Source organism: Fistularia commersonii, chromosome 2, assembly GCF_037954325.1.
Source record: "Fistularia commersonii isolate RoL2024-O1a breed Wild chromosome 2, RoL_Fcom_v1.0, whole genome shotgun sequence".
Taxonomy (NCBI): domain Eukaryota; kingdom Metazoa; phylum Chordata; class Actinopteri; order Syngnathiformes; family Fistulariidae; genus Fistularia; species Fistularia commersonii.
In genome coordinates, this window is record NC_141285.1 from 1,093,311 (window position 1) to 1,104,262 (window position 10,952).

At 40.6% G+C, this 10,952-nt stretch overlaps 1 protein-coding gene across 1 annotated transcript; it reads left to right on the plus strand.

Annotated features, from left to right (window-relative positions):
* Positions 1-3,687: 3,687 nt before the first annotated feature.
* Positions 3,688-10,093, plus strand: wbp1la (WW domain binding protein 1-like a). Its single transcript, XM_086163867.1, has 4 exons — positions 3,688-3,900; positions 5,171-5,273; positions 8,344-8,505; positions 9,095-10,093. Exons 1-4 carry the CDS (start codon positions 3,838-3,840, stop codon positions 9,580-9,582), a joined length of 816 nt encoding a protein of 271 aa, XP_086019993.1. The 5' UTR covers positions 3,688-3,837; the 3' UTR covers positions 9,583-10,093.
* The last annotated feature ends 859 nt before the right edge of the window (positions 10,094-10,952 follow it).

Sequence of the window (10,952 nt, forward strand, 5' to 3'; positions counted from 1 at the left end):
TCCCTGTGGCAGGACGCAGGAGAAAGGGCAGATTAAGGGGATTAGCATGCATCCTCCTGATTTGTCAAACTGGGTTGTAAGGAACCATTGACTTTCTTGGGTACCCTGAATAAGGAGAGGCATAGAGGTGCCTAAAGAAGCGGTCATGAAAAGCAGCGAACAAGGAAAAATTCCTGAAAAGACAATGTGACTTGTTTGCTTTTGTTCCCCGGGACTAGGCTGAAAGGTTCAAAAGACCGGCCGCGAAGAGAAAACACCACGAGAGGGAAAAATCTAACCTGATATTTGGAAGAACACATTCAGAATATTCCAAAGGAAACATGTAAATCAAGCATAGAAATGCCACTTCAGATCACTGTGATGTTTTTTTTTCTTCACGCCATAAATATTCCACTCGGTATCCCTGAATGATAGTTGAAAAAAGTAGGAAAACGTTGTTTTTTTTCTATATCAACAGTAAAAACATGACAATAAATCAATGCAGCAGAGAGAGAGCTCACTTTCCTCTGTCCAAACATGGGATGAGGAAATTCTTCATTTCTCTCTAGCTACCCTGACATAGATGCTACCTTTTGTGGAAATACAGTCTTTCCATCGTGACAACTACAATCTGTAAGAACTTTTTAGTATCCGACCGTTCACGTGAGACAGTTATTTGACGAGTAGAGGTGAGAATTTGGGTTTGGAAAAACAGGTTATAGTTAAATAAGTGTCATCAGTGTTAAACCGCTCTTAAAAAGGTTATTCTGTTCCCTGGCCTTGGACTCCCCCTTCCTTGTGGAACACGCTTGTCATCAGGGTTGACTTAGACGCTCCTGCTCATGCTGGCATCGGCTTGGTGCAGGATGCAGGACGCAGCTCAGATCAGACGGTTCAGAATACGACCCGCTGAGGAGGGACACCTTGGGATTCCCTTCGACGAGCTGGCGAAGACCAAGAGAGGGAAGTCTCTCTGCTGAGGATGCTGCCCTCGTGGATGGAGATGGATGGACGCCACTCTTTCTCCCGCCTCCAACTCTTCCTTTCCCGTCTGCCTTTACGTCCCGTCATCAGTGCATTATAGGAACTTACCTTTGCAGGTGAAGATAATGAAGAAAAATCTTCTTCTTCTTTCGGCTTTTCCCTTCAGGTGTCGCCACAGCGAGTCAACTTTCTCCATCTCACCCTATTCTCTGGATCCTCCTCTCTCACACCAACTACCTTCATATCTTCTCTCACAACGTCCATAAATCTTCTCTTTGGTCTTCCTCCAGACCTCTTGCCTGGCAGCTCCAATTCCAGCATCCGTCTACCAATATATTCTCTATCCCTCCTCTGTCCATGACCCAACCATCTCTGACCTTCTCTCCAAAACATCTAACATGTGCCGTTCCTCTGATAGACTCATTCCTGATCCTCTCCATCCTGGTCACTCCCAAAGAGAACCTCAACATCTTCATCTCTGCAACCTCTAGTTCTGCCTGCTGTCTTTTGGTCATTGGAACAGTTTCTAGTCCAAACATCATGGCTGGTCTCACCACTGTCTTGTCCACCTTTCCTTTTATTCTGGCTGATGTTCTTCTATCTCTTGGTCCCCCTGACACTTTTCTCCACCCATTCCAACCTGCTTGGACCGTCTCTTCACCTCTTTTAGATAGATTATTTAAAAATAAATTATATTATGTTATATTTGGGGGGGGGGGGGGGGGGGGGGGGGAGCTGGTTTAGTTGTTTGATCATTATGTCATTCCGGTGATTTTTCTATTAATTTTTTATTCATGTTATCTTGAGAAAGAGAAGCTGTTTTAAAATCATTTAAATATTGGTGAATAACCTCCCAGAATCCTACTTTGTGACTTTGGCTATAAATAGATATTTATTTTGTCGTATAACTGAGGAGCTATACTTTAAATACATGCAATTCATATATATTATAAATATAATCTTGCTAATGTCTATCAGCGAGGGTGGTAGAAATCAACAGAAACCTGTATTTGTGTTTCAGATGGGATCCAATACAGTGATTTATGATGATGTGTTAAACATTTTGAGAATTAAAAATCAATGGAAAAGACATGAGAATGGAGTGGGGCAATGAAATGCTTTTATTTTTCCCTGATTTATTCAGATTTGTGCAGAGAGCGGATACTTCCAGCACTGGTGACGGGTGGTTCAGAAATCAACCTGGCAACGTTAAAATCAAGTCTTAAACAAAGTTGTGGCAGGAGGTCTTGTAGTTATGAGGCAGAATATGAAGCAGAGTTCCTGCATGCGCAGCTGGATCGCGTCTGAAGGAATATGCAAGAGAAATTGAAATAGAGAAGGAGAAAATCAATCAGAATCACTTTATTTGTTCCCAATAGGAGCAGCATCAACATCTATACATATAGCACACAACTGCACGTCTATAAATGTACACAGACGGCTGTGCGTCTATAAATATCTGTACAACTACACAATGAGCAAATACAAAAACTGGACAAACAGTATTTACCATGTGCTGCACATACGAGACATTGTTAAGTATTGCTAGTTGTGAAATGTGGATGTGGGAGCTGGACGGGTTCAAGGGAAGCGCAAGCTACTGAAATGTGCAAGCTGAGGATCCACAACAAATGTCTGCAGTCAACATGTAGTTCTGCAGCACACTCGTAAACAACAGCCCGAGTTCTTGGGGTCAAGGAAGGAAGGAAGGCCGGAATGGCTGCGCCTTACGGGGAAGATTAAGGGGGAAGAGAGACAGAGGGCGCCAAAGAACAACAAGCCCACAAGGTGATGCCTCCTGGGGTGAAATGGATCACATCCAGCTGTTCGGACCGACAAAGAAAAAATAATAATATGAAAATAATAATAGGATATACCATGACTCGCTCAATGCCTCATGAAATTTTCACTTGCATTTGCAAAGGCGAGAAAGGGGTTGAAACAAAGTCTGAGCACAGAGACATCTCGGAGCGCCTCAGTGTTATGAATTGGTTTATATGTCAGGTATATGTGTCTTTCTTTATTTGACTATTATGGATTCAAAAGATGTTTTTTTGCTGTTCCTCTGGGTTGTACTAGCTTAACTTATGCACTCTTTGTTTCCACTTGCACATCCTGTTGATACTTTTTACATGTCGCTGCAGTGTTGACACCAGGCTATGACCGTATGCTCATTATTTCTTTATTACTATCTATCCGACATCACTATGATATCAAAATAAGATTTCACCGTATTGGGAAAACACGTTTCCAGACTGTACATTTGACCACTTTGAATCTTGAATCTGCTCACTAAATAATACACACATTCTACAAAGTAAAACAATTTTTTTCTAAACTGATTTTAATCCCACATAGAAAATCTGCATTTGTGTGTAGTTTAGTGAAAAAAGCACAATGCAGAGAAGATGAGGTGCCAGTCTTGCACATTAGGTGTTGCAGGTGTATTGTCATGATGTCACGATGTCATGATGTAATGACCTCGTCTGTTGATGGGAGTGATATCATCTCTCCATTCCTTGAGTCGTGCTGTGTGAGGTTTTATCGCCGACACCTTCGCCGCGCAGCAGGCTTGATGTTAAAGTTTTGTTTTCTCAGATTTACTTGTGGTCCTCCTCCCCTTCTTCATCATCACGGCTGCTGCTGCCTTCACGGCCGAGTTAAAGAGACAGCGGTCAGAGCCAATCAGCGGCCGCGACACAGACTCGATCGGACCAATGGCGTGATAGGATGGGAGAGGAGAGGAAACACAGTGAAGTTTAGCTGCAGTTGTCTTGTTTTGTTTCGGTTCACTGCAGGGGCCGACATTTTGTTCATAATGTGACACTTATTAACAATTAAGCGAGTAAGAAGTATCAGATAATCTAACTAGCAATGGGGTCGTTGGAGTTTACTGCCGGGCAAGAGATTTTGGCGACGGCAGCTACAGTCTCAGAGGTAACAGCTAAAGCTAACTTTAGCCAACATACTTTTAAATAGTCAGGCAGTTAGCTTGAGCTAATTTGAGTTCACGAATAACTCGCTTTTACGCTTCGGTTGCTGGCTAAGCAGTTTTGTGATTTTTTTTTTTTAATTTTCCGTGAAAATGCTGTGTTTTGTGTCCATTGTCGTTGTCCAATTATGATATACGACAAGACTCATAACTATCACAATAGCAAGCTTGCAAAAGTTCTCAGTGCAGTTGATAAGAAAACAAATTGTGGCTAGCTCGTGTAATGTTAGCAAACATCTGCAAAAGCATAAAGCTTTAGTTCTAATTTTAGCTCAGGAATGCCAAGATTTATCTGATATTAGAACGTAAATAGATAACGCTGCTGACAAACAGGTTCGTAATGTATGTAATGGTGCACCCAATATGTTGTAAATATGGCGAAACCTCTGCAAAACATCCCTTTTATAACTCAAAAAGTAGTTGTTGGATGAAGTGATCTGGTGTAATTAAGCGTTGAGCAACATAACTTGAAGAACACGATGCGTTGCTTTTAAAAGTTTGTGTCATCGCAACACCTCTTAACACTCTGAAAGATGTCAGAACTCAAAATATCCCTTTTGATACAATTAATTATCACTACATATCGTCATGTGCAGTGGACATTTCTTGTCAGGTAGAAAATAGGCTCACCGGCATATGAACTAGACTGAGAGGAACTATGACTCTTCATCAATTTAATGATGTTTCTGTTTGCTGTCAAAGTTAGGTTTTAACAATGCTGATTTTTCACACTGACTTCCACCTAGAAGTTGACAAAAAGAAATGGGATCCAAGCAACTACTTTTTGCTGAAGTACATCTGAACACTGCATTGATGACATCAGATTTATTTGAATAACAGTGTGTAATATTTGAATAACAGTGACAATCTCAAACTTCAGATTTAAAAACATAAAAAGTATTATCTTATCATACACTTGTACAGTGTGTACTCCTCAGTTGTACATATACTTTCGCTTAGGCGAAGGGTCAGGGTGAAATATTTTCGTCACATATAGGCAGGCAAATAGGGTTAGATGGAGAAGGGTTGATTCACCGTGGTGACCCCTGAAGAGAAAAGCCCAAAGGAAAAGAAGAATTATTCCGAACAAAATTGTCAAATTGTGACCTAAGACATAATTGCAATATGATGAATTGCACTCTGAAGCCTCTGTAAATTCTAATTCTTCCTAGACTCCCCAGTTTGTGACAATGGCATTATTGTTTTTGTTTACAGGACAGGTTGATATGTCTGGGAGTAAACAACCACACCTATTTCTGTGATGCTGGACACTGCTGTGGAGAAACACAGTGCTGCAATTATTACTATGAACTGTGGTGTGAGTTAACCGTCTCTCTACTATTGTCTGTGTTCTTAAAAGTCGTCAGGCATGAAGAATAATATTCAAAACAACAGATGTGTGTTGAGCCATACCAGAATGTGCATTTGCTTTTTGCAAACAAACAGTGTTGAGCCATAGATCTTTGATATTTAATAAGGACCCAGAGCTGGTGTTTGGTAAAGGTCGGGCACCATACCAGAGATTGCAAATGAATCAGGGCTCCACCTCCTATCTGTCTGTCACAAGCTGCTTCTCTGCCCGTTGGTAGTCTGAAAACAGATTTTAATGTATGAAGAAGTATGTAGTTTATATTCTGACCTGATAATTGCTGTAATTAGTTCATTTTCAAATGTTTCTGTTCCAAAATTGTGGAAATTTTTTGCTCACTTTGTATGTATCTATTCGAAAAGAATTAAGTGACTACTTATGTAAACAAATGACTTGAAGATGACTTTTGTCACATCCATTTTGTGCTCTTACTTTAAAATGGTCACAAAAAAGATTTCTTCCCAGACGCTTGCATCTCAGACCTCCTTCTTTGGGTCACAACCCAAAATATGTGACCACACGCTCATGCAATAGTATGAACAGTGACGAATATCTCTGTTAATTTTGAAGGAACTATTGTAAACTCTACAAAAATCTGTCAATATTTGGTAGCTCAGCTGTTCAGAAGTCCGGCAGCAGGACGCAGTACTTCTCAATCAGTCATGTAGGAAAAAAAGGGTCCCACTGATAAATCTACATGTAATCATCTGTCCAGCCCAGCATTGGCTGTCGAGTCGGGGTGATCAACATATTTGTACCCTAAAGCCAGTGTTGCATATCTGTCCAGTAGTTTTAATGCTTTACATATGCAAAGGTGGCAACCGTGAGATGAGCTAGTCCTAAGATAATGAAGATCGATCAACTTCTGACATTGTTTTTTAAAATCGCCTCACTGCAGATTTACAGGTTGTTTAAATATCTTGGCAAGGCTATTTTTTTCTGTCATCTGAGCCCAGACTGAGCAAAACATGCCAGAGCCCTGTTTTGATAAGATAATGGAAGATAAACTTTATTAATCACCATAGAGGGAAATTCTTTTGTCATAGCAGCATAACAGTTGTAGTATCAATAGATATGAATATAAATAGAGCACAATTAGAAGATAGCAAAAGCAAAAGGCAATCACAAATAGACAGCTGAGAGAACAACAATAACAATGGAGGGGTTAATCCGGCAATTATTTTGGCTGGCGGGCCACATTTCTTATTTGGTTTTTATGCGCGGGCCCACTAGGTATCATTTAAATTGAGAAAAATGGAAATTGCAATTTAAATATTTACATTTTTCGGCATTTGATTTCAACTTTAAATTCATGAATGATCATATATATGTACCGGCATTATTTTGTATGTAATCATCCATTTAAAATTAAACAAAAGGGAAAAAATAAGGAGTTTCTAAATTCAATATTGATTGAAAATACTTCTTGAAACATCGAAAGAAAATAGTTTGGCAAGCCGGATAAAAAAGCAAAACGGGCCGTATGTGGCCCGCGGGCCGTAAAATGCCCGGGTCTGGGTTAATCCCTATGCTGCAGAGCAGCTTTGGCTTTATAAAGGGAGGCTGAAAGAAAGAGCATTGTTTTAAAACTCAATGATGATGATCAGTGTTCTAAGTGGGCGTTTCCCAGCCCACGATTTTTATGTTCAGACAGTTTATACCAGCCGTTACCAGCCTCGGACCAGTTTTCACATGAAATTTCATGAGAAACGTGAAATAAAAGGGTGTGACTAGTTATGGAAAAAAAAAGAAATACAACTCACCATAACGCTGGATTAATGAGAGCCCAGGGTTATTACTAATACTGATGGGTTGTTTTTTTTTTTTTTATCAGTCTTCACTAGCACAGGGAGATTTTTGTTGGGATAATATGACACTTTATGGAGACATAGGTCTGATTGTGTCTATAAATTCGGTGCCAGATCGTGCATGGACCGATCCACGCTGGTCAGGGAACTCTGATTCATACACTTTCAAAATTAGAAAAAAAAAGGTTTGAAGCAAAGGGGATGCAAAATGTTTTGGGTTATTTTTCAGGTAATCAGTTCTTCTCTTTAATGTTAACTCAAACTTTGACATACATTAGCTCCTTAGATGAAGGAAAATGAAGTGCAACACAGGACAGTATTACACCTGTTTTGGCTGCAGAAGAGTATCTTAATACAAAATAAACATGGCATCTTAAAGATGCTCTGGCCTTTTAATTTAGATAAATATAGACTGACCCGTACAGTGAGAGAAGAGGCTGCTTGTCTATTAGGGTGCAAATAGGAACCTATGAGCCGGTATCTCTCAGGTCAAGAGTTTGTCTTGCTGCTGCTGCTGATGTGTTTCGAAGTTTGGTCTTTTGGGGCGGGAATTTGTGCAGAACTTCAATATCACTGTCTTTGCTGGACAGTTGGAAAGAGAGCTTTATTCAAGAGGTCACAGACGTGAAGTAGGAAAACACTCGGCACCTTGTCGGCCACATCCCCCTGCTCTGACACTGATGGGAACCTCTTTATCCCCCTAATTTTGGAAAAGCATATATACCGAATAAAGGCTCCAAATAGGGGTTCATTTGTTCAAATGATAGATGTGTAATTTGAGAAAAGTCAAAAGTCATGTAATCGTGGTTTTGACATCTTTGACATCTCTGTTCTTCAGTCCAGAACATATAAAAAACATGATGAAAAGTTGATGGATTGTTCTTTGTGATAAATAAATTAGAGTAGATTGAATCAACTTTATTGTCATTACACATGTAAGGAACTGTAGTTAGCATCTAATCAGAAGTGCAAAAAGCAGAAGTGCAAATGTACAGAATGTGCAGTATTTATAGATATTAAAGAATAAATGCAGTTTTTTTTTTTTTACAGCTAGTGCAAGTAAAGGTGGATAACCGTTATGTGCAGATTATGTGTAAATAGGTAGTGATTAGTATGATATACAGATGGAACTATAAATATACAGATGTCTTGCACAGCAACTGTACAATAATACATGAGTCAATAAGTTGGTCTGTGGATCTCCTCTGCAGGGTTCTGGCTGGTATGGGCTCTGATCATTATCCTGACATGTTGCTGCGTGTGTCAACACTGGCGCTCCAAACAGCGCTTCCAGCAGCAGCGCCGGCAGAACGAGATCAACCTCATTGCGTACAGAGAGGCTCACAACAACTCTCAGCTTCCTCTCTATCTGAGTAAGCCGCTGTGACTTGAGCCGTGTGGCATGTCCTTTCCCCCGACGCATTCCACGCATTGACGCTTCTGTCTCCGCCGCATGATCTGCAACTCCTTATATATGTGTTTGTTCCGAAATAGGAAAGAAAAAAAAAGGCCTCAAACTGAAATATGTTACTGTTCAACACAGCATAACAACCAAACATAATGTTCTGCACCGGTGGCTGAATTTTTTTATGTTAATACGTTTAATATGTTTGGCTTGACGTTCAGATTTTGGAGATGTTCCTTCATGAATTGATTTTCTTTATTGATAGCTCTTTTAGACAAAAGTTTTCACCCAGTTAGTGATGATCCAGTTGAATAATAATCGCGACATCAGCACAGCTCAACATCCAGTCAGACTTTGCTTTTGATATTCGAATAAATATTTGAAGCGCAGTTTAGTTGAGCTGAGATAGATTTATATGGAGGGAAGTTTCTCTCGCAACATCGCGTTACAGACGTCTTTCAATATGATCTCCAATGCTAACGTTTACTTTGTTAATGAAATGGCAAACATTGATTTGATAGCTGATTTCATCTGTATTTTTTTTTTTCTTTTTCAAGGATTCTTACCCACCTACCTGCTGCCACCCTATGAAGAAGTAGTGGATCGTCCGGCGACCCCTCCCCCTCCCTATACGCCCCTCCAACCAGGCCCTCCACACACGGACGCCCCGGACGAAGCCCACCGCCCCGCCTCTGCTATTCCTATCCCGAGCGATGCTGATGCAGACGGCCCGGTTCTAGCAGAGACCTTGCAAAGCCGCCCTCACAGTGCTTACAACTCGAACAAGGATTCTACGCCGGGCAGGTACCGGCGCTTTACGGGAGACTCGGGGATCGAGGTTTTTGATGGCCACGAACTGTGGGATCAACACGGATGTCTCGTGAGAGAGGAAGAGGCAGAGGAAGAGGACGCGGGGCAAACGGTGTACGCATGTGGTCACTGTACTCCCCAAACGTTTGAACACAGCCATATCAGTGATGGCATCTCACATGAAAACAGCAATGGACGCACAGCTGCGCATACAGAGCCGAGTTCTCATAGGTAATCTAAGCCAACCTCCACAGCAGGGATGCTATATACTATCTTTTGCTCAGGGGTTTAGCTTATAAGTACACGTAAGGTATATCCGTGTCAGTTATCTCGTTCGTTTTTTTCTTTTTTCTAAGCTCTGTGGTTCTCGTACTTAAAACACTGCCACCCACGATGTAATGCTACTAAAGCAGAAGTAAAGGTGGGCCAGTATGACCAAATCTATTTTGAAACAGTATCGGTTTTACAAGTTCCATATTTTGTCTTTCTCTGTACCATGGTAGCTAAAAGTTAACAGTTATTAGATTTGTTGGTCGAGCATTCAACTGTTGCCGAGATGTCCAAAACAGCGATACGATATATTTTTGAATAAACGCTTATAAATACCTTTCTAGCTGTATCGATACGTCAAAAACTTGCTTTTGCCGTTCCAGGCTAGCACACTCCGCTCCACGGTTGTGGGTTTTTGAAAAGAGAACAGGAAAAGTGTGTATGTTGTCAAATAAAAGCATACATCTGTTTGAAAATGTTGGGAGTTGTGCAGATTTGGTTTTATAAGTAAACTCCTGAGATCATTATTTTTATGTCTTGGCACATTCACAATAGAAGTGAAAGATGTTTTCCAGTTACTGTACCTGTTCTATTTTTTCCAAAGAAAATTGAATTACAAGGCAGCTCAAATCATTACTGTCCGTTAAGTGTTTTGTTGTCTCCAAATTTCTATGATCACAATCCCAGCTCATATTTTTCAATTGTCACTCTAAAGATAATTTGAATGGGAAATGTGTGACTGTGCAGCATATTTGTTTTGTTCAAATTTCCATCTGCTTCTCCAAACGACTGAAAATTTTATTTATCTTGTGCAACTGAAATGATGTAAAAGGTCTGACCGGAAACTCGAATGACTCAACAGGAATGCAGTTTAACCATTTGTGAGGCAAAGGCTTTTAAATGTATGTTTTTTTACTTGACAATATAAGGTTCATGCCAGAGGAAAAAAGCTATTTGGTTCTCACCGGTTTATAACTATATTTTTAGATAGAGATAGTAAATCCTTTCAAGTTAAAAGCAATGCAAGAATGACCCGATGAAGTGTCCATTTCTTCTCGAAGCCTCCAGAGATGAAATATGGAATATACGCTGTCGAGGTGGGCGGCCTGGCGCAGCAGGTCCTCTTTGGAACCGATCATTCCTGGTTCGATTCCCGGCTCGTCGAAATGTTATTGAGCAAGACGCCGAACCCCTGACCGCTCCCCGGCGCTGGTGGTTGGTTCATCCAATATGGATTCATCTCGGAGAATGAATTTCCCCACTGAGGATGAATGAAGGTTATTGTGATTAGATCTGATTTGGATGTGAAATTGGTGAAGTTACACTTCCGTCCAG

Bases quoted from the DNA above. Each gene is read 5' to 3' on its own strand.
- wbp1la (XM_086163867.1), top strand. From the start codon at position 3,838: ATGGGGTCGTTGGAGTTTACTGCCGGGCAAGAGATTTTGGCGACGGCA. The intron at 5,274-8,343 runs GTGAGTTAACCG...TCTCCTCTGCAG, and splicing joins TTATTACTATGAACTGTGGT to GGTTCTGGCTGGTATGGGCT. The intron at 8,506-9,094 runs GTAAGCCGCTGT...TTCTTTTTCAAG, and splicing joins TCAGCTTCCTCTCTATCTGA to GATTCTTACCCACCTACCTG.